Here is a 26,122-nt window from a genome sequence, read left to right as displayed (position 1 = left end):
CTCACACACACACACAATGGAATAATACTCAGCCATAAAAAAGAATGAAATAATGCCATTTGCAGCAACATGGATGGAAGTAGAGATTGTCATACTAGTGAAGTAAGTCAGAAAGAGAAAGACAAATACCATATGAGATCACCTATATGCGGAATCTAAAATATGACACAAGTGAGCTTATGTATGAAGCAGAACCAGACTCAAACATAGAGAACAGACTTGTGGTTGCCAAGGGGAGAGGAGGGAAGGATTGGGAGTTTGGGATTAGCAGGTACAAAGTATTATATATAGGATGGATAAACAACAAGATCCTACTGTATAGCACAGGGAACTATATTCAATATCCTGTGATAAACCATAATGGAAAAGAATATGAAAAAGAATATATATATATATATATATATATATATATATATAAAACTGAATCACTTTGCTGCACAGTAGAAATTAACACAACGTTGTAAATCAACTATACTTCAATAAAATAAAATTTTAAAAAATCCCAGGCTCATAAGATTTGTTGTCAGGATTAAGTGAGGTGATACATGAAAAAATACAGCATGGTATCAGGCACATAACAGGGGCTCCACAGGTGGAGGTTGCTTCCCAGTGCCTAAAGAAAGTTCTAGTTTCTGGTTGAGACTAGGGGATGATCAATCTGGGGCTGTGTGATCCGAGATGGGTCTGCAGCCTCAGTTACCCTCTCTTATTTGCAGACAGAGCCTGGATACTTTGGGCCATCCAACCCTATCAAATGGGGGTAAAGAATCACCAGACCTGGAAGGCAGAGCGGTAGCCTAGGGCCAGAGAAGGGCAGGGCTCAAAGTGACCTGGAGGAAGTCTTACTGTCTCAAAATTGGAAACTCAGGGGTGACTCCTGGGAATCTGCATTTGTGTATCATAAAATTTGAGAATTGCTGACTTGTCCATCTTAGTTATTTTCAGTTCAGGGAAACTGGAGGCCAAACGAGGAGAAATAAAAGCAGGGTAGTTGGTGCCCTTAGGTGAGGAGCATTGGATGGGAAAGAAAGGGCCCCAGGATAAACCAGCTGTGCATGGGGTGAGGACACAGGGTTTGCCTGCATCCAGGAAGTGTTTTTCCCATTTAAAAAGAACAAATGAAATGCTTCTACAATTTGAATTCTGAAAGGAGAATTTGCAGGTGGGAAGACCTCCAACTAAATCACCAGTTCGCCCTGCCATCCGCCTCCAACGATGGCGAGCACTAATGGGGCTGCGGGACAGGTATGCACTGTGAAGCCTGTGACAGTGGATGAAATATTGAAATACTAAGATACCAGCTGGCAAATGGCAAGCAGCAACTGCAATTAATAGTACAATTAATTATTTATAAATATGTTATAATATAAGCTCATCCGTTCATTGGATACCGTCATGACCATTGATAAACGGGCCTCTTAAATAGCCACTTCTGAGAAACACCGATGGCACTCTGTTGCTTCGCTCACGTCCCCGTCCACAGCACACACCGCATTTCTCATTCTTTAGGAAGAACTCTGCTCTGTGCTTTAGAGGAATCATCAGTTTATCTTTATCCTCAAATTACTCACTTGTTAGTGATTCTACATAGTTGACCCTTTACTTTGGTTTTATTGTGGCTGTGTTGTAACACTGGTATAAGTAGTAAGTCAGCAGGGTTTTGTTTTCTTGAAAGATCCAGAATCAACTAGTGTGGCACTTGCACCATTCAGAAACGGCAATTATGTTCAGTTCAAATCCAGAGTTGATATTGATCATGGTTGGATCATACAAATGGAAACACGATGACCAATATAGGAAAAGGAATTAGAATTTATTCAATTGTTGGGATTCGTTCAGGGCGGAGTAGGGGAAAGTGTATCTCTGTTCCTCAGTGTCTGGGGCCTCAGTTGGGAAATTTTGACAGCCAAGGGCTAAAGTCATCTGGAGACATCTTCATACTCATGTTGGGTACTTGATGCCGGTGTTGATGGGGGTCTCAGCCGGGGCTGCTGGGAGTGGACATGTGACTGAGAATTGGAAGTGATATGCCTTGCTTCCTCATACAGACCTCCCAGGCATGATCCTATCTCCTCTCCATCTATCAGATGAATGGAGAGGATTTCAAGGACCTAGAAGAAGGCAGAACCCTAAGATGGGAGAAGTCTGGGTCTCTGAATGACCGTATAGAGCAAAGACCTCACCATCCTACATCGGATGGTGACATGAATGAGAAATATCTTTCTATTAAGTTCAGCCGTTTACATCTGGAGATGTTTGTTCCAGCAGCTAACGTTACTCACCCTAACTAATAACAATCTCCGATCATTTATTGAAGTTCTGAATGACTGGAGATGTTCAGCTGGTGAGATCTGGTGTTGGGAACATCCATGGTGGTTTTTCTCACCATCACAACTGTTACGTAAGCCCTATTTATAGTCACAGGTTGGTCTTGTAGCTTGTATTACTTAAAATGTGTTTGACGGCATTTTAATGATCACATATGCCTTTTTTGACTAATGGTCACAGCTCATTATACTGGCATTTTGTTAGGAAAAAAGAGGAATTCCATTGTCTTTCTATCACCAAGTTTACAAACCACTCATGTCTGGATCCATCTCTTCTGCCCCCATGAAAATGGAAAGTGTTCATCTCCTATCTAAAGGCAGTCCAGGGTACAAAAGCCCTCCACTCTACCAAATCCAATAGCAATTTTATATTCTTGTCCCTCTTAATCCCTTCAACAACTTTCAATGTAGTCGAACAAACTCCTCCTTGAAAAACTTTCCTCATAGCCTTCTGTAACACACCTTTCCTGTAACTCACTGGCCTCACCTTGGCCCCGTTTGCGGGCTCTTCAGTTAGGTATCTAATAGGAATCTCAAATCACACACATCCATATTAATCTTGATTAATCCTGCCACGTCCATGCCTCCCAGACATCCCCATATAAATACATGACACCACTATTTATCTCGTGGCTCAGGCCAGCCACCTAGGAATCATTCTCGTCACTTCCCGCTAATACCTCCAAACTCTAATCAATCAACAAATCCTATCAAGTCTACCTTCAACTGATGTATATTAGAAGCAGTTGATTTCTCTCCATCTCTGCTTTTATTGCTCTAGTTCCAACAAGCATCATCTTTTACGTGGATGATGGCAATAGCCTTGGAATTGGTTCGCTTTCCTGTACTCTTGTTCCTACATTGTCTATTCTCCACACAGAAATGAGAGTGATCTTTTATTTTGTTTTTGTTTTTGTTTTTTTTTGCGGTACGCAGGCCTCTCACCGTTGCGGCCTCTCCCGTTGCGGAGCACAGGCTCCGGACGCGCAGGCTCAGCGGCCATGGCTCACGGGCCCAGCCGCTCCGCGGCACGTGGGATCTTCCCAGACCGGGGCACGAACCCGTGTCCCCTGTATCGGCAGGCGGACTCTCAACCACTGCGCCACCAGGGAAGCCCGAGAGTGATCTTTTAAAAGCCAAAATTGTGCTTTCACTTCCCCTAACATACCAAGTTCTTTCCTGCCTCAGGGCCTTTGCACGTGTGGGTGTCTTTCCCTGGAACATCCTTCACCTGCTTGTTGAACGGCTGACTATTTCTAATCCTTCAGGTCCAGATCTAAATGTCACATCCTCAGAGAGCACTTATCGCCCTGTAGAAATTAGGTTCTCCCTCTCTACTATTCTCTATCACAGCACCCTGTTTACTTTTTAATAGGACTTGTAATTATATTTTTGTTTACTTGTTTATATTGTTAAGTTGTCAATCTTCCTGAGACTGTAATCTCTATGAGGGCAGGTGCCGTGGACTGAATTTTATCCTCACAAAATTGATAAGTTGAAATCCTAATGCCCAATATGACGGTATTTGGAGACAGGGTCTTTAGAAAGTAATTAAGATTAAATAAAATCAGGGGATTAGAAAGTAATTAAGATTAAATAAAGTCCAGGGTGGGACTCTAATCCTTTGATAGGTCTGGTGACCTTAGAAAAGGAAGAGAGAAGGAATTCCCTGGCGACCCAGCGGTTAGGATTCCGCACTTTCACTGCTGAGGGCCCAGGTTCAATCCCTGGTCGGGGAACTAATATCCCGCAAGTCGCACGGCCAAAGAAAAGAAAAGAAAAGGAACAGAGGGATCTCTCTCTATCTCCCCCCTCCACCACAAAATGTACACACAGAAGAAAGTCCACGCAAGAACACAGAAGAAGAGAACACAGAGAAGGTGGCTGTCCAAAAGCCAGGAACGGAGCCTTCCCCAGGAACTGAACTGGACTTCCACCCTCCAGAACTGTGATAAATAAATTTCTGCTGCTTACACCACCCAGTCTGTGCTATTTTGTCATGGCAGCCCGAGCTGACTAAAACAGCAGGCTTACAGTGTAGGCTTGTTTCCACTTTTTCATCCCCTACACTTAGCATAGTAACTGCTACGTGTAGGCAGGTAAAAATTATTTGCTGAACAAATGAATGGGCTGCACACAAGCTTCTCCCTACTTGCACCACTGCTTCAGCTGTCTCTACCACCCCGAGGCCAATCCTCAGATACCCCACCTGTGCTGCTTTGAGGGAAAGACAGTGTTAAATGTCACACTCGTGTCACAGGTATTTGAAGAGCAGCTCTTCCTTTCTCCTGCCCCCCCCCCCGCACCCCATCTGAGAGATTCCTGACGGATCTGCTTAAGACAGCTCTATCCAGAGCCAAGCTTAACTCATCAAGATTGGCACATGGGATGAAACCTGTTTGCCTTTCCCGGACTAATAGAAACCAGCTCTGCTGAGAAAACCAGGCCTGTCTGCTTGGTCCTCACTCAGGACTGGGTTAATAGAAAACTGGGTTTGGGGTTTTCCAGGCTTGTTCCTATATTCTGTGAGTAACTGTGGCCTGCAGTGCAATGACCTGTGAACAGCGGGGAGGAGGCCTGGGTGTTACCCACCCCGCCTCGGGCATGGAGGTCAGTGCTTCTGTTGGGAGCCCCCGTGTGGGGAGCTGGGGGTGCTGCAGCAGCCTCCCTAGGACACAGGCCACGCTTGAGGTGCAGAGTGGAGAACTCAGGCCCTGGTCCTGGGCAGAGCTCCGCGGCCTCCCTGTGTGGTCATGGGTGAGGCCGGCTCAAAGCTGCCAGAGTTACATCTCCAGCCCAGACCGCTGAAGTCCAGATCCGGAAACCCAACAGCCAAATGTCTCAGAGGCATCTCTCCACTTCTCACCACCTGCACTGCCACCTCCCTTTCTCCCCTGACCCCGCCACGTCCCCACCACGTGTCCATCCCTGCAGTGACCTCCCTGCCTCCAGCCTTGCCCCGCAGTCCATTCTCCTCACAACAGCCAGGAGAAGCTTTGAACACACAAGTCAGATGATGTCACCCTTTTGCTCAGAACCCTCCAGTGACTTCCCAGCCCACGTAAAGGCCAAAGCCCTCCTGTTGGCTACGAGGCCCTACACCATGGGGTCCTCCCTCCTATCCTCACCTCTGGCCCCATTTCATAGGACTCACCCCACTGTTCACTCTCTTCTGCTACCCTGGCCTGTATTCGTCAGAGTACTTCAGAGAAACAGAACCAACAGGATGCATATTATAACTATGGTGAGAGAGATGGATTTTAAGGAATTGGCTCACACTGTAGGGGCTGGCCAAGTCTATAATCTACAGGGCAGGCCAGCAGACTGGAAATTCAGGCAAGAGCTGATGTTGTAGTCTTGAGTCTGGGGGCTGAAAACTCAAGCAGAAGTTCTGTGTAGTCTGGGGGCAGAATTCCCCCTTCCTCAGGGGCAACTCAATTTTTGCTCTTAAGGGCTTCAGCTGGTTGAATGAGGTCCCCCCACATTACAGAGGGTCATCTGCTCTACTCAAAGTTGACTGATTTAAGTGTTCATCACATCCCCAAAAATGTCTTCATAGCAACAGCTAGACTGGCGTTTGACCAAAGAACTGGGCACCATGACTTAGCCAAGTTGACACATAAAATGAACATCACGGGACTTCCCTGGTGGCACAGTGGTTAAGACTCCGTGCTCCCAATGCAGGAGGCCTGTGTTCGATCCCCGGTCAGGGAACTAGATCCCACATGCATGCCGCAACTAAGAGTCCACAACTAAGGAGCCTGCCTGCCGCAACTAAGACCCAGTGCAACCAAATAAATAAATTAATTAAAATTAAAAAAAAAAAAAGAACATCACATGGCCTCTTTGTCATTTCTTGAAAACAGGGTCATCCTTTCTCAGGGCCTTTGCCCTTACTATTTTCACTACCCAAATGATCTGCTCCCAGATATCCACATGGCTCCTAGACAACCATAGCCCATTCCCTCCCTTTCTTTGGATTTTGCTCAGTGTCACTCCAGGAAGCCTTCTTTGATAGCCCCATCTTAAGTTACAAGCCCTCCTCCGGCCCTAGCTCTCACAGGCCTTCTCTGCTGGCCTTCCCTATGTGGTGATCTCAGGTGAGGCATGTCTCAAAGGTGCAATTTTCTACTGTTACTGTCCAGTCATAAACAATTTTGTCATAGACTAGAAGCTCCTTCGTAAACAGACCTTATTTAACTTGTACACTGGCCAGAGCGTCCGCTGTTATCTCTCTGCTTCAAAATCTCCTTTCTGTACTCTCTCTTGTGAGGCTGGAGCTGGGACTCTTGACACCCACATTTCTCCTTTGTGAACTGGCTTCCTGTTAGGCTGTGTCATGAAGGGATGCTACAGGGTGTTTTAAGTGTACCTGGGATTTGATTAATCTGTGTGACACACAGATATGGAATTGACCATCATGAAGGAAGAAGTTTGCTCAGTTCCCTAGAAACAGGAGGCATGGCACACCACTCAGGGTCACTTGGCGAAGCACCAGGCTGGGTCAGGGGGCAAAAGGGGTGAGGAATAAACATGGGCAAGAGTTTTTATTGTGGTTTTCACTGGAAGGAACAGGCAAGGCAGGGTAAGCAGGCTTAGGGTTGGCTAGTTTGAATAATTTCAGTGGTCTCTGAGGTATAGGGACTGTCCTTAGTTGTCTGGTACCCGGCCTTGGAGTGATTAGGGTGGATGGATAGTGGCCCAGAGTGTGAGAGCTCAACAGAGGAGATGGTTGGGATCATGGGCTCTGGATCAGTTGGTTTGCATACGAAAAGAATGCTCTAAGGCAAGTTGTTTGCCATCTCTAAAGGGGATGTTAGCTAGCCTTGGAAGAAGCAATCCCTCCAAGGTCAGTAAGGCCCCAGAATGCCCAAGCAACAAATAACAGGAAATTAAAAGACGTGATTAATACACAGTGAGAGAGAACACGCAAGGACGGTGGTAGCAGAAGAAACTTGCTTTTGGTTTCCTATGGGCTCTCTGACGGCTTACACTTTCTGAGTATCACCCCAGGGATGCTTCTAATCCCTGGTAACAGCAGTTCCTTCCTGTAGCAGTAGCTGCATCCAGTCACAATCTCCATCACTTGCAGAGACAGCTCCATGGTGCTTTTCTCCGAGATACCAGCATAAGCTGGCCAGTGCCCTGTCCCCGAGACGTCTGGTTCTCAGCCCCGTGGGACCCTCTTCCAGGTTCAGAGCCACCAACATCATCTAAGCAGTGACTCATCCTTAGGGATGTGAGTTTCAGCTCTGCAGTGCCCCTCCTCTACGCTCAAGCGTTTTGATTATTCACACATCTTCTCTTAGTTCCTTCAACCCTGCGGGTGGTAGCTGCTTCCTCCAATTGCTATGTCTATGATAAATTGGTGTATTTTTTATTGCTCTTTTACTTACCTCATTAACAACTGTATATCTAGTTTGCAATGATTTATAATCAGTTCTCTCTGTTCAAATAACTGGTGGGGTTCTGTCTCCCCATTGGACCCTAGCTGATTGAGAAATTGGTACCAGAAGAGGAATTTTTGGACAATGCTTTGGTTGTGTTCTTGGAGTTGAACTCAGTGCTGACCTCCTTGACGATGGGAAATACTAGCAATCCATGGTGTGCAGTGACTTCATGATGGATCAAATTTTCACCTGTGGTTGATTGTGATGAAGTGCCTATTGAAAGGGCTGTTTGACAGAGTGGCTTTTTCACTTGGTCTCAGGGCACTAATAAGGACCACAAGGACTATGGTGTGGGATGAATCCTTCTGAACGCCCTAGAGTGTCTACAGAGAGGGAATGACAAGCTCAAATGAATAATCAGTTGGGATTAAGGCTGAATTTGAGGAGTAATGAACATGTTTTAGAAATGGATGGTATGCCTGTCACTCAAAGATGATTTGATTATACAATGATTATGGCAACTTTGCATCTCCTCATTCAGGGTAGAGAATTAGATGTCTTCGTTTGAATGAAGGACATTGTAACTTGTTAGAAAGAAAAATAGAATGTTTTTAATTTTCTTAAGGAAGTTCAAATATGTGAAGAAGGTACATAGGGATGCTGAATAGCCAAAGGGACGGATTGTGCCATTAAATAATCTGTTTTCTGTTAGTTCCAACCCACCCTTCTATACTCTACGTTGTGATGCTGGGGCAGGGACCAGAGTAACCATATTTCTGCTTTGCCAAAAGCAGGTTCCTCTTAGGCATTATGAATAGGTGGTACGTGAGGGGGCTACAAGATTGGAGGAGGAAGAAGGAGCTGGTTTCTTCCCTTGGGCTTCCTGAACTTGTGAACATCCTCCAGCAATGCTTCTTCACCCTGGCCGCAACACTTCCTTCCTGGGGAGGATGCTGAATCTAGTTTGCAGTATTTCCAACACTTGCGTACCAACCTTATTGTGCTTCACCCAGAAAATCCAGCAACCGCTGAACAGTCCCCGCTCCTCAGAAATCTGAGTTTCAGCTCAGCAGGGCCACTCCGCTAAGCTTGAGTTTTAATAATTTAAATATCTTCCATTTGTTCTCCCAGCCTAAGGGGCAGTAGATGCTTCCTTAATTGCTGCCTCCAAGACACCTTACTGTTCTTTTCTTGAATTGTCAGTTAACCAGTTAATAACTTTATACCTAGGTAACAATTCTTTCTATTAAAATCTCTGCTCAGGGTTTCCCTGGTGGCGCAGTGGTTGAGAGTCCACCTGCCGATGCAGGGGACGCGGGTTCGTGCCCCGGTCCGGGAAGATCCCACATGCCGTGGAGCAGCTAGGCCCGTGAGCCATGGCCGCTGAGCCTGCGCGTCCGGAGCCTGTGCTCCGCGACGGGAGAGGCCACAACAGTGAGAGGCCCACGTACCGCAAAAAAAAAAAAAAATTTGTTGAACTAAAGGCAATAGCACTTAGTGAGTTCTTACCACCTCAGGCTTTGTTAGAAGTGCCCTACATGTATCATTTCATCATCAAAATAATCTCATGAGATAGGGACTCTAATTCCTAATAAAAAAATAAATACTGATATGTGGTCGGTGATTAAACTGACTGTACTGCTGGGTAAGGCAGGGAAACTTGATCTAGTACAGAAGTTAGACCATGTAAGATTGGGTCTTCAGATGAAATGTTAGCAAACAACTCAGGATGATTAGCTAAAGCATAGAGGGTTTACTCTCAGGTAGGGAATCTACAAGGAAAAACAGGGCGCATGAAGACTGACTCCCAGTCCAAAGACAAGGATGGTCTTCTAAGAGCAAAAGGCACTGTACAATATAAGGAGAGCTGACTGGCTGGTTAAATAAATCTTTAGCTTGTCGGCACAGGACTGTTTGGCTTGTAATGAAGCAGAGCCCCAATTCCATTTGTGGCTTTTAAGGACTTTATTGACCCAGTAGGTCCAGTAGGTTGAGTCCAAGTAGTACATCTGAGACACAGATCACAAACATAACAAGTTCATCATCAGGCTGGCTTTTTTTTTTTTTTTTTTTTTTTGCGGTACGCGGGCCTCTCACTGTTGTGGCCTCTCCCGTTGCGGAGCACAGGCTCTGGATGCACAGGCTCAGCGGCCATGGCTCACGGGCCCAGCCGCTCCGCGGCATGTGGGATCTTCCCGGCCTGGGGCACGAACCCATGTCCCCTGCATCGGCAGGCGGACTCTCAACCACTGTGCCACCAAGGAAGCCCCAGGCTGGCTTTTGTGTTTGTTGTTGATTTGTTTTCTGCTGATTCTGATCAGTTCTCCAAGAGGGATGCACTTTGGTTCCTTCTTTTGGGACCCTGACTGATGGTTTTCTTGCATTTTATTAGCAATACAGGCTCGAGTCATGCGGTATACCGCATATGCTCAAGACTCAGCAAAAATTTCTTTTTATCACCTCATTTTTACTGATAAGGAACCTGAGCCACAGAGCAAGTAAGTAACTTTTCCTTGGTCACACAGCTGGCAATAGAGCCAGAGGTTGGTAGGGTTGCTAGGTGCCTTACTCTTCATGGGACTCAATTTCCTGATGCCATTATGCCCCGCAGGTACTCACTGAGGCCCAGCCTCCCTAGTCAAGCAGACTGACTTTAGAATTGTTAAGAGTTAGTACATTTAACCAGTTTGATATACTGTTTCTATTGGGAAGAGAGAGAGAGAGAGAGAGAGAGGGAGAGAGAGGGAGGGAGGGAGAGAGGGAGGAAGGAAAGGAAAGAGAAAGAGAGAGAATGAAAGAGAGAGAATGAGAATATAGTGTGGTTAAGAGTATGGATTTTAGTGGGAAATAGATCGAGGTTAAAATCCCAGATCTGCTTTATGCTGCTTAAAACTGCTGTAAAATAAGCAAATTACCTAGTTTTTCTAAGGCTCAGTTTCCTCATCTGTAAAGTGAGGGAAATAATACATACCAAAAGGGGCACTCAGTTTAATCTATTTTTAGGTAATGGTTTTTAGAACAGCCCTACCAATTTATGATCTATGACTGCCCTCTAGAGGTAAAATTAAAACATTGTCTCCATAACCATGGTAAATACGATCCCTGAAAGCCTCTTTCTTCCCAAATTGTCCAGCCAAAAAGCAGTAGTTTCTGCAAATCAAATTGCCCAATAACAACTGGTCTGTAGTGACTCCAATATTTTTGAACTGAAATATCAGACTTCCTTGAAGAGAAACAGGAAGGCTTGGCCCAGTTGCGTAATGCAGGGCAGAATGGCACCAAAGAATTAATTGCCATGAAAAATAAGTTATCCGCCACCACCAATAACACACACACACACACACACACACACACACACACACACACACACACACACACACACACACATGGCATGAAAGCCAGCTGGCTTCACAAACAAGTTTTCCACACTTTAAAGAAACAAATTATCCCTATCTTATGCCAACTATTTCAAATACACTGCTTCCCAATGCCCCGCCAAAAAAAACCCCACAAAAAAACCTGGAAAATCTGACCAGTTTATTACGGTAAAATGGTCCACTATCCTCATCTTAAACTTTTTGGGGTTTGGAAGTTTAGAAAGATGATGCAGTGTGTAACTTGTGTATAAACACCCTCAGCACAGATGGGACCAGTCCCCTACAATTAAATATGTTAATATCTCTGCCATAAAACATACTAAGTGGGACAAATAAAAACTGTAAATAGTCTCACAGATCAAGTTTAGTGGCCAGGTGAGTTTGCTGAAAATGTACCCCCTCCCTCCAAAGAAAACCTGTTGCTAGCTTTCAGAACTTTTAGAATTTTGGAATTGCAGATAAGAATTGTAGACTTATATAACTGATGCCAAACCAATCTGGGATGCTAGTATGAGAAAAGAAAATTTAGCCCAAACTCATGAATATATTTGCAAAAATCCTAAGATAAAATGCTAACAAATAGAATCTGGCAACTTATAAAAAATCATATATCACGACCACCGGAATGCAAGGTGCAGTACCACCACTGTGATTATGGGTTCAAGTTGGTGATCAGACCCATGAGACACAAATAGATTTTTAAAAAATATTTATTTATTTGTTTGGCCACACTGGGTCTTAGTTGTGGCACATGGGACCCTCGTTGCCGCGTGCGGGATCTTCATTGCAGCATGCGGAATTTTTAGTTGGCGGCATGCGGGATCTAATTCCCTGACCAGGGATGGAACCCGGGCCCCCTGCATTGGGAGCATGGAGTCTTAACCACTGGACCACCAGGGAAGTCCCACAAATAGATTTTAATCTAGAATACAAAGCAGGATATATGGCAGACGCCATTTTTATCTTCCTGGGAGGCCCAGCAGCTACCCAAGTACACAGATTCTTTTGTCACTTACCCACAGGTCATGTACAGGAGAGCCAAGGTGTGTGAGGGTCACCTTGACTTATAGAAGCTGCAGCCTCTATTTCCCACCAATAATTTACACCATTTTGGATGTGTAAGCCCATTGACAACCCCCCAAAATTTAAGCACACAACAAAGGAGGTGTACACTATAACCCCCTTTTATCTTAACTCTACTGTTTCTAAGGAAACATTATTGTGGAAGACCAAGTTCAGTGTCAGGCAGGCTTGCATCAGCCCAGGTCCGATATTAATTTTCACTTTACTCACAGAAAGGTAAGTTAACATTAGGAAATCTATCACTGTGATTTGCTAATTAACTGATAAAGGAGAAAATCAGATGATCCTTTCAAAAACTCAAAAATACTTCTCAACAAAATGAAACAGAGATTCCTTATAAAAATGCTTAGCAAATTGAGAATAGAAGGGAACTTTTAAAAGGTATCTACCCCAAACCTAACCTTTATACTTAAGATGAAAGTTTGGAAGCATTTCCATTGAGTCAGGAACAAAGGAAGTTTGCTCACTGTCACCTTACTAATCACCACTATCCCGACTTCCTAGCCAAGGTAATAAGTGAAATAAATACAAGGGATAAGAATTAGGAAGAGACAACACTGTTTCTATTTTCAGGTTATATTACTGTCAATTTAGGAAATCTACAGAAAAACTATTTGAACTAATAAAAGAGTTTGGCAGGGCTACTAGGTATAAGATCAACATACAAAAATCAACAGATTACCATACTGATTGTAATAGGAATAAGAAACTAGAAGATGTGATAGGCAAAAAGATACCATTCACAATGTCAGTAAAAACGATCATGTATCTAGGGATATATCTTTAAAAAAAACATGCTAGACATTTACAGAGGAAAATACAAAGTATTTCCAAGTTATAAAATGAATATTTCAAAAATGGAGAGATATAACATGCTTATGCATGGGAATACTATCATAAAGATGTCACTTCTCCCTTAAAATAAATCTACAAATTCAATTCATTCCAGTAAAAATGTATGAGGATTTTTCATGTAACTTGATAGGTGGATTCTAAAATTCATATGAGGGCTTCCCTGCTGGCGCAGTGGTTAAGAATCCGCCTGCCAATGCAGGGGACACAGGTTCGAGCCCTGGCCCAGGAGGATTCCACATGCTGCAAAGCAACTAAGCCCCTGTGCCGCAACTACTGAGCCTGTGCTCTAGAGTCCGCAACCACAACTACTGAGCCCGTGTGCCACAACTACTGAAGCCCACGCACCTAGAGCCCGTGTGCTCTAGGTGTGTTGTCTGCAATAAGAGAAGCCTGCGCACCACAATGAAGAGTAGCCCTCCTCGCCGCAACTAGAGAAAGTCCGTGTGTGCAACAAAGACCCAACGCAGCCAAAAATAAACATAAAAATAAATTAATTAAATAATTTAAAAAATAAAATAAAATTCATACGAAAGAGTAAACACCCAAGAATATACAAGGTAATTCTGAAAAAAGAACAAGATAGAAGATATAAAAACTTATTATTAAACTATAGATATTAAATAGGATAGAATTAATTCAGGATCATTCTAAAGGGGTAGAGAGCCCAGATACAGACCAAAAACACTGGAGACGATATATGACAGAAAGGGCACAATCAATCCTACAGGATGATAGAATGGGGGCATTGGACCATGTTAATAAATAACATAAGAACTATAATATAGGAAAAATCAGCTTTCCATCTGGAAAATCTCTGTAGATCAACAGGAAGAAAACAACCTAACGGGGAAAAAAAACCCTAATGATATGTTCTAGCAAATCTCAACATAGGAAAACACCATGGCCATCCTCAGCATCATTAATATTCAGATAAATACAAATCAAAGCCACACTGAGATACCACTTCACACCAACTAGGTTGGCTATAATAAAAAAGACATACAATGACAAGTGTTGGTGAGGACATGAGAAACTGGACCCCTCATACATTAACGGTGGGAATGTAAAATGGTTCAATTGCTTAGGAAACAGCAAAAATGTCCTTTATTGTCTCTTTTTTATAGATGAGGAACCTGAGCCACAGAACAGTGAAACAATCTGCCCTTGGTCACACAGCTGGTAAGTGATACAACCAGACCTAGAGTTCCTCAAAAAGCTGAATGCAGAGTTACCATAAGACCCAGCAATTCTATTCCTAGGTATATGCCCCAAAGAATTGAAAACATATGTCCACACAAAACGTGTACAAGAATGTTCATAAAAGTATTATTCATAATAGCCCACAGTCCATCAACTGATGAGTGGGTAAATAAAACGTGGTATATTCATATAGCAGATTATTATACAGTTAAAGGAAATGAAGTACAGACACATGCTACAGCATGGAAGACCCTTGAAAGAATTATGCACGTGAAAAAAGCCAATCACAAAAGACTACATATTATGCGATTCCACTTATATGAAATATCCAGCATAGGCAAATCCACAGAGTCAGGAAGTCAATCAGTGGTTGCCAGGGGCTGGGGGGCAGGGGTAACAAGGAGTGACTGGTATGGGGCATCTTAGGGGGAGGGATGAAAATGTTCTAGAATTAGATAGTGATGATGATTGCACACCTTTGTGAATGTACCAGAAAACACTGATTGAGCACTTTAAAGTGGTGAATTTTATGGTACATGAATTATGTCTCAATAAAGAACATGTTAAGCACCTTTCAAGCAAAACGAAACAAAAACAAAAAACAGAATTGACCAAACTCACTACAGATGTCTGTCAGAAAATCCTGCCCAAGCATCTGATTTGCCACCTCTGCCCAAGCCCTCCTCCTCCCCTGCTGGCCCTCCACAGGCTCCTATTCATTCTCCTCTTCCTCTGCTCGCCCTCACCTGTCCACTTCCATGATGTCAGCTCCACAGACTCCCGAATTTCGGTCTCCATCTCACACTCAGCACACCCCTAACCAGCATCCATCCCTACTCCTGCACACCTGTTCCTTCACCACAGGAAACAGCACCGCCAGCCACCTAGTCATCAAGGCAAAAGCCGGGGAGTCGTCCTAGTGACCTCCCAGCCCCTTCTGTCCCACCTCCTGGCTCATTCGTCTCCACCTCTGCAGCCTCTGGTTTACTTCAGGTTGCATTGTCTCTTGCCTGCAAACAGGCAAGAGGCAGAGAGCAGAACTGTATACACATCATTCCCTCACCTCCATCTCAACAATTCATTCACCACTCTGCAACCTGAGTGATTTTCCAAAAGACAAATCTAACCCTGTTACCTCCCAGTTTAGAACATAGCCTATTCTTGACCAATAACGGCTAACAATGATTGTGATTCACTTGTTGCCATTTGCTAAGCATTTTGTATGAATTATTTAATGCTGCAACAACCGTCTGAGGTAGAAATGATTATTATTACTCCTCCATTATGGATAAGAAAACCAAAGCTGATTTTTCTGTACCTGTTGAATGTGATTAATGTTAAAACAACTTTATTGAGGTATAATTTACATATCATGAAATATGCCCATTGTAAGTGTGTACTTTGATGATTTTTAGTAAATTTACAGTTTGACAACTCTGTAAGTCACAACCCAGTTTTAGCACATTTCCATCATCCCCAGAAGTTCCCTTGTGCCCATTTTCAGTCAGTCCCTTCTTCCACCCCCAGGCCCAGGCAAACAGCTGATCTACTTTCAGTGACTATAAATTTGCTTTTTATGGACATGTTATAAAAATGAATTCATACAATATGTAGTCTTTTGTGATTGTGTTTACATTGTGTTTTTGAAGTTCACCTATGTTGTAGCATGTAAGTTTTATCCTTTTATATAGCTGAATAGCATTCCATTGTATGGCTATACTATCGTTTGTTTATCCATTCTCCAGTTGATATTCAATCGATTCCACTTTTTAGCTATTTATGAACAATGGTCCCATGAACACTTCATGTACAAATCTTTGTGTAGACATATGTTTTTACTTCTCTTGGATAGATACCTAGGAGGGGAATTGCTGGGTCATAAATAGAGTTTAAATTTTAGTAGTTGCCAAACTCTTCAAAGTGGTTGTACCATTTTACATTCCCATCAGAAATATATGAGGACTCCAATTTCTTCACACCCTGACCAACATTTGTTATTATCTTTTTTTATAGCCATTCTAGTGACTGTGTAGTGGTATCTTATTTTTGTTTTAATTTGTGTATCCCAAATGATTAATGATCTTGGGCATCTTTTCATGTGCTTGTTAGCTCTTTGTACCTTCATATCTTCTTTGGTTAAATGTCTACTCAAATTTTTGCCTATTTTTAAATTGGATAATATATTTTCTTATTATTGAGTTGTAGGAGTACATTATATATTCAGGATATATATCCTTTATCAATCATTGAGAGTGAGGTATTGAAATGCCAAAACTATAATTGTTTATTTCTCTTTTCAATTCTATCAGTTTTTGCTTCATGTATTTTGGGACTTCTTTGTTAGGTATGTATAGATTTATAGTCATTACCTCTCCCTGATGTCTTGACTCTTTTATCATTATAAATATTCCTCTCATTGCCAGTAACATTTCTGATATTAACACAGCCACTTCAGCTCTGTTAGAGTTACAATTTGCATGGTCTCTTTCCATCCCTTTACTTTCTACCTGCCTGTGTCTTTGAATCTGATTTGTGTCTCTAATAGATAGCATATAATTGAATCTTGCTTTTTGTAAAAAAAAATCCAATCTGACAATCTCTACTTTTTGACTGAATTGTTTAGTCTATTCACTTTTAGTGTAGTTATTCATATGGCTGGCTTTATGCCTGTCATTTTGCTATTTATTTTCTATATTTATCCTGTTTTCTTTTGTTTCTCTTCCCTCTTTGACTGCCTACTTTTGTGCTAAAATATTTTTTAGAGTACCATTTAAATTTATTTGTTGATTTTTTTTAAATGGTATTTTATTGAGTCATCCAAATTCACTCAAGAACTTCAGCCATTTTACTCACTCAAACTATATTTGTAAGTAGAGTGGTTGCTCTGGGGACTGCAGTATTCATCCTGACTTACTATAATCTTCTTTAGATTAATATTAGCTTAAAAACGGTTAAATATAGCAACTTTGCTCCAATATAGCTTCATTTCATACCCCCTCCTTTGTGTTATTATTGTTACATGTATTACATGTATATATGTTATAAACCCAACATACAGTGTTATAATTAGTGGTTCATAAAGTCTTATATCTTTTAAAGAAATTAACAGGAGAAAAGAGAATATATATTTGCACAGTTTTTTTTAAATTAATTAATTTATTTTTGGCTGCATTGGGTCTTTGTCGCTGCATGTGGGCTTTCTCTAGTTGCGGCGAGGGGGGCTACTCTTCGTTGCGGTGCACGTGCTTCTCATTGTGGTGGCTTCTCTTTTTGCAGAGCACGGGCTCTAGGTGCGCGTGCTTCAGTAGTTGTGACATGAGGGCTCAGTAGTTGTGGCAAATGGTCTTAGTTGCTCTGCAGCATGTGGGAACTTCCCAGACCAGGGATGGAATCTGCGTCCTCTGCATTGGCAGGCGGATTCTTAATCACCGCGCCACCACGGAAGTCCCTGTACGGTTCTTTTTTTAAAAAATAAATTTGTTTATTTATTTATTTTTGGCTGCATTGGGTCTTCGTTGCTGCGTGCGGGCTTTCTTTAGTTGCGGTAAGCACGGATTTCTCACTGCAGTGGCTTCTCTTGTTGTGGAGCACGGGCTCTAGGTACGCGGGCTTCAGTAGTTGTGGCATGTGGGCTCAGTAGTTGGGCTCGCGGGCTCTAGAGCGCAGGCTCAGTAGTTGTGGCAGACGGGCTTAATTGCTCTGTGGCATGTGGGATCTTCCTGGACCAGGGCTCGAATCCGTGTCCCCTGCATTGGCAGGCAGATTCTTAACCAATGTGCTAGCAGGGAAGTCCCTGGTTCTTTATATTTACCCACATACGTCACTTTTCTGGTGCTCTCCATTTCCTTCTGTAGAGTCAAGTTACCACTGGTGTTATTTCCTTTCACTGTGAAGGACTTTCTTTATATTTCATGTAAGTCAGGTCTGCTAGCAATGAATTCTCTCAGTCTCTGTTTATCTGGGAAAGTTTTTATTTCATCTTCATTTATTTTTTTAAATTCAATTTACTTAAACTAAAAAAATAATCCATTTGTGAAGGATAATTTTTTTGGACATAGAAACTTTTGTGAACAGGTTTTTTTGTTTCTTTCAGCATCTTGATTATGTTATTCAAATGCCTTCTGGCCTCTGTTGTTTCTGTTGAGAAAAGGCTTGTCAGAACTGTACTTAAGAGTTCTTTTTTTATTTTTTGGCTGCACTGTTTGCGGGGTCTTAATTCCCTGATCAGGGATTGAACCCAGGTCCTCAGCAGTGAAAGCACCAAGTCCTAACCACTGGTCCACCAGGTAATTCCCCTTTTTTACTTTTTATTTTGGCCGAGAACTCTACTTGTGAGTTCTGATGTGCTGTTTTTATCTTGCTGCTTTCAAAATTTTCTGTGTTTTAGGCTTTCAACAGTTTGATGATAATGTGTCCAAATGTGGATTTCTTTATGTTTATCCTACTTGGAGTTCTTTGGATCTGTAAATGAATGTTTTTCCTTAAAATTAGGATTTTTTTGGCCATTATTTCTTCAAATATTTTTTCTTTCCCTCTCTCTCTCTTTTTTTCTTTCTGAATTGCTGGGTCATATGGTAATTTTATGTTTAACTTTTTGAAGAAGCACAAAACTGTTTCCAGAGTGGCTGCGCCATTTTACATTCCACCAAGAATGTATGAGGCTTCCAGTTTCTCCACATATTTGTTGACACTTGTTTTCACTTCTTTTTTCAATCATAGCCATCCTAGTGGGTATGAAGTGGTAACTCATTGTGGTTTTGATTTGTATTTCCCTAATGACTGATGACATAATGACATTGTTTTTTTAAGCTTTATTGAAATATAACTGACCTATAACATTGTGTAAGTCCTAGGTCTACAACATCTTGATTTACTACACTTATATATTGCAAAATTATTACCACCATAGTTAACTAGTACCTCCATCATGTCACATAATTACCATTTCTTTTCTGTTGTGAAAACATTTAAGATCTACTTTTGGGACTTCCCTGGTGGTCCAGTGGTAAAGAATCTGCCTTACAATCCAGGGGACGCTGGTTCGATCCCTGGTCAGAGAACTAAGATCCCACATGCTGTGGGGCAACTAAGCCCACGCAGCACAACTACTGAGCTCACGCGCCTCAACTAGAGAGAGAAAACCGGCACAACACAGCTAGAGAGAAGCCCGTGCGCCACAACAAAGAGCCCGGTTCCGCAATGAGAGATCCCACATGTCTCAATGAAGATGCTGCGACTAAGACCCGACACAGCCAAAAATAAATTAAATAAATAAATAAATAATAAATCTTTTTAAAAATCTACTCTCTTAGTAATCTTCAAGTATATAATACAGTATTATTAATAATGAATCCTCAGAACGTATTCACCTTATAACTGGAAGTTTATACCCTTTGAACAATATCTCCCCATTTCCTCCACCCCCTCATCCCCTGAAAACCACCAATCTACGTTCTGTTTCTATGAGTTCAGCTTTTTTAGGTTCCACATGTAAGTGATATAATGACATTGATCTTGTCATGAACTTTTGATCACTTATATCTCTTCTTTGGAGAAAAGTCCTTTGCCCATTTGTTAATAGGGTTGTTTGCCTTTTTGTTGTTGGGTGTTAAGAGTGCTTTTCACATTCTGGACAGGAGACTCATCACCTATATCATTTGCAAGCGTATTCTCCCATTCTGTGGGTTATCATTTCACTCTCCTGATATTGTCCTTTGATGCACAATAATTTTTAATTTTGATGAAGTCTAATTTACCTATTTTTCTTCTGTTGCTTATACTTTTGGTGTCTTATCTAAGAAACGATTGCCAAATCCAAGGGACAATTTTTTTTGGACACTATCAATTGTTTATTTTTTATTGAAATATAGTTGATTTACAATGTTGTATTAGTTTCTGGTATATAGCAAAGTGATTCATATATATATATATATATATATATATTTTATTCTTTTCCATTATAGGTTATTACCAGATACTGAATATACAGTATAATATTCCCTGTACTATACAGTATGGCCTTGTCGTTTATTTTATATGTAGTAGTTTGTATCTGCTAATCCCAAACTCTTAATTTATCCCCCCCACTTTCCCCTTTGGTAACCATAAGTTTGTTTTCTTTTTTTTGCGGTACGCGGGCCTCTCACTGTTGCGGCCTCTCCCGTTGCAGAGCACAGGCTCCGGACACACAGGCTCAGCAGCCATGGCTCACGGGCCCAGCCGCTCCTCGGCATGTGGGATCTTCCCGGACCGGGGCACGAACCCGCGTCCCCTGCATCGGCAGGCAGACTCTCAACCACTGCGCCACCAGGGAAGCCCATAAGTTTGTTTTCTATATCTGTGAGTCTCTTTCTGTTTCATAAATAAGATCATTTGTATCATATTTTAGGTTCCACATAACAAGTGATATCATATGGTATTTGCCTTTGTCTGACTTACCTCACTTAGTATGGTAATCTCTAGGTCCATCCATGTTGCTGCAGATGGCATTATTTCATTCTTTTTTATAGCTGAGTAGTATTCCATTGTATGTATACTTGTATATATCTATATACTGCATCTTCTTTATCCATACATCTGTCGATAGACATTTAGGTTATTTCCATATCTTGGCTATTGTAAATAGTGCTGCTATGAGCATTGAATCCAGTGTTATGAGATGATATTGAAAGGAAGGAAAAGTGGCCACAAGCTCTAGCTTCTGGCATACCTGGACATCTGTCCCTCCTGCTGCCAGTGAAGAAAAAAGTCCATGGCTAGCAGAGAGAATGTTTTAACTTCTAGTCCTTCAAACAGTCTCCATGGTATAAACACTGACTCAAAGGAAGACTCCTGGAGAGCATGGTTGCCAAGAGTGGTGGGATCTAAGTTGGCTTTTTCTTTTCCTTAGGGGTTCCCACTGCACCTGAGCCACCACTCATGCCCGTGCTCCTCCTTGGGCTTTTGCTCCACGGAAATGCACCCAGTGTCAGCAGCCCACATCCCATGCTTCATTCATCAGATATTAAAACTCCACTAAATGCCAAGGAATTGTGAGTGGGATGGCGTCACAGTGGTAAACAAACTGACATAGACTCTGCTCTCAAAATGCTCCTTCTGTAGTAGGAGAAAGGGGATTTTAAAAAGTAGATACAAAAAAAAATTAAATACAACTTGTGCTAAATGTGAGCACAGTGTCTACTCCCTTCAGAAATGCAGGAGAGAAACGGATGTGGTCCACTGTCTCATTCACTTCACCTACCTAACGCTCTCTAAATATGGGAGTTCCAAAATGTAATGCCCTGTTGAAAAGATACGAATCCTTTCTTTTTTTTACACCTTTCCTTTGGATTTATTCTTCTTCACAAGTGAAGCAATTACTATTAGAATTCTTTTAATTGAGCTCAAACATTGCAATGCATGAATCCTTTCTATAGCCTGCAAGGTCCTGCTTCTATGCCCCAGATCATCACTGACCCCACAGAAGCATCTAGACATTGATGTCTAGAAACATCTCATGTTTCTATAGAGCATTTTATGAGAGAGGGCGTATGGTATATAATAATTATAACTGGTCTGAAATGCATGCACTTGGGCCCAGTCCTTTCTGGGAGTCCCTCCAAAGGAAATAACGGGGTCTTTAGGAAAAAGCTGTACTGCTAAAGATAGTTACTATAACTTTGTATGTTCAATAAACACATTCAATACTCAGTTTTTATTTTGCTAATGTGAGCAAATGACTTGACCTCATTGGGCATCATGGGTAAAATTGGGTGATAATCTCTACCTGAAAAAGTTTATGAGGACTAAATATCTGAGGAAATATCTGCTTAGCACTAGGCCTGACAAAGAGCAGGTGTGTTCTCTATGGGTTCATTTCACCTCCTCTTTCTGACTGTACTGCATTGTATTACATACCTGAATAGGTACACAGAAATCTATATAGGTTTTATATTCCCACCACTCCCCTCTCAGTGGACTGAATTTGCCCAGGGACCTCTCGTCCTCCTCTCCTGGCATGCTGAGTGGTAGCATTCAGGTGTTGAATGGTTGGACTGTCCTAACCTCAACCACTGTCAAGTGTCCTTTCCCTGGTGCTAGCCCGCCGCCTCTCCTGGTTCCCAGGCACCCCAGCCTGCAGTCCACGTGCAGGGGCAGGAGCCGCTGACCGCCTCCATGCTGGCCGCAGCACCCCCGCAGGAACAGAAACAGATGCTGGGTGAGTGACCCACGTGCTTGCAGAAGAGGGGGCCAGAGCTGCTACTGACCTGGACACCAGCGTCCCTTCTCTACTGGGATGCCACTGGGTTTTTCACGGAATACCTTCCCACAGGTGAACGTTTGTTCCCGCTCATCCAGACGATGCACTCAAACCTGGCTGGGAAGATCACGGGGATGCTGCTGGAGATTGACAACTCGGAGCTGCTGCACATGCTGGAGTCCCCCGAGTCTCTCCGCTCCAAGGTGAGCAGGTTCCCAGACCCCCGTGGCTTCCGCTCACTCGGCTCAGGAGGACACGGGGTGGCCTTGGGCACCCAGGGGCGGCAGAGAGAAGGGTCTGCTGCCCCTGTGACCTCCTCGTGCCTTGCCTGTGACCTGAGGGCTGCTGGCGCGTGGGTATCTGGGAAAGCGGTCAGCACCAGGAGAGGCCACCGCTGGGCCTGGGCGCCAGGGAGGGGTGGAGGGGCTCTCCTCAGGTGTCACTGACCACCTGAAGCTTCTCACAGGTGGATGAAGCTGTGGCGGTCCTACAGGCTCATCATGCCAAGAAAGAGGCTGCCCAGAAGGTGGGCGCTGTTGCTGCTGCTACCTCTTAGACAAGGACAAACCGTGTGTTTGGCTATTTCATTTCCTGCGATGGTTTTGATTTACAATCATCATCCTAAAAAGGCAGAAGGAGGAGGGAACGGAGAGAGCCCTGCTTCTGTTACTGCTTATCCTGCCCACTTATCCTGTTACCTTTGTGCCTTATCTGTCATCTGAAGTTAGAGAAAGGAGGGGATAAGCTGTGAATTATAAAGGGCAAACAACAGTTTCCACTGTGGTTTTCTTCTGACACCAATCAATTCTACAATTCTCTGACAACAGCAGGGACCCACCATTTCAATTCAGTTCTGATACCATGGACCCCACAGGTTAAGGGCTCAGTCCCACAAGACTGCCCCTACTTCAGACACCAGCCACAAATGGGGTCCCTATGCTACCTACACTTATGCTCAGCCAACTACAAATTTGGGTTCCCATGAACCGCACGCCCCCCAGGTTTGAAAATTTGCAAGAATAACTCACAGAGCTCAGGAAAGAGGTATACTTATGATTATAGATTATTATAAAGGACACAACTCAGGAAGAGTCAAATGGAAGAGAAGAATAGGGCCAGGTGTCAGAGGAAGGAGATGCGGAGCTTCTTTGCCCTCTCCAGGCACACCACCCTCCCAGCACAGCCATGTGTTCACCAGCCCAGAAGCTCCCCAAACAAACCGCATTTAGAATTTTTACATGTGGTTTCACTATCTAGGCATGATTGATTAAATCATTGGCCATTGGTGATTGAACATAATTTCCATCCCTTTTCCCCTCCCTGAAGGTCAGGGGTTGGAGCTGAAAAGTTCCAACCCTCTAATCATGTGGTTTGTTCCTCTGCTGACCAGCCCCCATCTGGAAGCTATCTAGGGGCCTGTGATAGATAATTTTATATACCTACTAGACTATGTCATAAGGTGCCCAGATATTGGCTAAGCATTGTTTCTGAGTGTGTCTGGGAGGGTGTTTCTAGATGAGATTAACAGTTGAATAAGTGGACCCAGTAATGCTATTGCCCTCTGTAAGGTGGGTGGGCCTCATCCAGTCCATGGAGGGCCTGAACAGAACCAAAGGTGGGGGAGAGGAGAATCAGCCCTTTCATCTGCCTAAATGACTGAGCTGGGACATCTCAATTCATCTCTTCCTGCCCTTGAACTGGGATTTATACAATTGGCTCCCCTGGTTCTCATAATAAATCTCTCCATATGTATCTATATGATGTATATATATTTCTCCTATTGGTTCTATTTCTCTGAAGATCCCTAACTAATACAGGACCCCACTATGCATCACCACCTTAGGGTAAACTCAGGTATGGTCAAAAGGGTTCATTATGAATTTTAAAAGGCCCTCCTAGGGCTTCCCTGGTGGTGCAGTGGTTGAGAATCCGTCTGCCAAGGCAGGGGACACGGGTTCGAGCCCTGGTCCGGGAAGATCCCACATGCTGCGGAGCAACTAAACCTGTGCGACACAGCTACTGAGCCTGTGCTCCAGAGCCCGCGAGCCACAACTACTGAACCTGTGTGCCACAACTACTGAAGCCCGCGTGCCTAGAGCCCGTGCTCCACAACAAGGGAAGCCACTGCAATGAGAAGACCGCGCACCGCAACAAAGAGTAGTCCCCGCTCACCACAACTAGAGAAAGTCTGTGAGCAGCAGTGAAGACCCAACACAGCCAAAAATAAATAAATAAATAAATAAATAAATTTATTAACAACAACAAAAAGGCCCTCCTGTCATTCAGGAAATTTCAGGGGTTTTAGGGGCTCAGTGCTAGGTACTGGGGACAACGACCAAATATATATATATATATTATACCATATCCACATAAAGGACACCTGGTCAGGTTCCTCTCAAGAGTGACCTGTTGGTCTGGAGTAGAGACAGTTTCACAAGGGGATCTTGTAATCAGATCTCACAGCCTCATTTCTATGAGCAGTACCCCTCTGGTTTGGCCTAAGGATGCTGAGGTTGGCTGTGTGTGCATCCACCGCTTAGCTCTGGGAACACAGCAGACACAGGCCTTGTTGTCAAAGAGGGAGACAGACACACACGTGACTACAGTCACAGGGTGTGTTTCAGTCAACTGTTGGACTTGGAGGCCATGGCACCTCTCTGAGGGGTAAATAGGACCTCCAACAAGGACAGGTGGATGCCTCCAGGTGGAGAAAGGAGAGAACCAAATGGGCAGAGGCAGAGTCAAGAGAATCAAGCACATGGTAAGGACCAGGGCTTGTGTGTTGGTAGGGCTTGACTTGACGTGGCCATGGCCCCTTGTGAAGGGCTCTAGGAGCCTTGTCATCAGTAGCACTGATTAAGAAGGGAACTCTAGGGCTTCCCTGGTGGTGCAGTGGTTGAGAGTCCGCCTGCTGATGCAGGGGACAGAGGTTCGTGCCCCAGTCCGGGAAGATCCCACATGCCACGGAGCGGCTGGGCCCGTGAGCCATGGCCACTGAGCCTGCGCATCTGGAGCCTGTGCTCTGCAACAGGAGATGCTCACAACAGTGAGATGCCCACGTACCGCAAAAAAACAAAAACAAAAAAAAAAGAAGGGAACTCTAGAGAGTTGAGGTTTGTTCTGATGAAAGATCATCCTGGGAACAAGTCAGACTGGAGGGAGAGAGTCACCATCAACTCTTCCTTAGTCTCGACTGCATTAACCTCCTGGTCTCCAGGTTTCCATCGAAATCATTCTGGGCATAGTAGTCAGAGCACGGTTTTATTTTTTTATTTATTATTTATTTATTTGGCTGCGTCGGGTCTTAGTTGTGGTTTGCGGGATCTTTCGTTGTGGCACACAGGCTCTGTGTTGCGGCGCAGGCTCTTTGTTCGAAGCTGTGTCCCCTGCATTGGAAGTTGAATTCTTAACCACTGGACCACAAGGGAAGTGCCCCAGAGCATTGTTTTCAAACATAAATGTGAGAATGTAACTCCCTATCACAACCTTCAGTAGCTTCTCAAAGCCCCCAAATCCTCCACGTGGTTCACAGGGCCCTGCATCAAGCAGCCCCTGCCCACCTTTCCTGCCTGATGTTTCATGCCCTTCCCCTCCCCAGCTCCCACACCTAGCCTTTCAGTTCATTTAATCCACAGAAGTTGTCTCCTCTCC

General features: G+C 43.5%; 1 protein-coding gene across 1 annotated transcript; it reads left to right on the top strand.

The window, feature by feature from the left end:
- Positions 1–1,215: 1,215 nt before the first annotated feature.
- On the top strand, positions 1,216–23,062 carry LOC101275498 (polyadenylate-binding protein 4). Its single transcript, XM_004266721.3, has 4 exons — positions 1,216–1,245; positions 22,336–22,429; positions 22,544–22,674; positions 22,938–23,062. The coding sequence occupies exons 1-4, from the start codon at positions 1,216–1,218 to the stop codon at positions 23,025–23,027; spliced, it is 345 nt and encodes a 114-aa protein (XP_004266769.1). The 3' UTR covers positions 23,028–23,062.
- The last annotated feature ends 3,060 nt before the right edge of the window (positions 23,063–26,122 follow it).

The sequence above is a fragment of the Orcinus orca genome, chromosome 1 (assembly GCF_937001465.1).
Source record: "Orcinus orca chromosome 1, mOrcOrc1.1, whole genome shotgun sequence".
Taxonomy (NCBI): Eukaryota; Metazoa; Chordata; class Mammalia; order Artiodactyla; family Delphinidae; genus Orcinus; species Orcinus orca.
This window is presented reverse-complemented; position numbering and strand designations above follow the sequence as displayed.

What these genes read in the sequence shown, in the direction of transcription:
- LOC101275498 (XM_004266721.3), top strand. Translation starts at nt 1,216, where the DNA reads ATGGCGAGCACTAATGGGGCTGCGGGACAG. An exon ending in CTAATGGGGCTGCGGGACAG is followed by an intron (nt 1,246 to 22,335) that starts GTATGCACTGTG and finishes CCTGGTTCCCAG; the next exon opens with GCACCCCAGCCTGCAGTCCA. An exon ending in CCGAGTCTCTCCGCTCCAAG is followed by an intron (nt 22,675 to 22,937) that starts GTGAGCAGGTTC and finishes AGCTTCTCACAG; the next exon opens with GTGGATGAAGCTGTGGCGGT.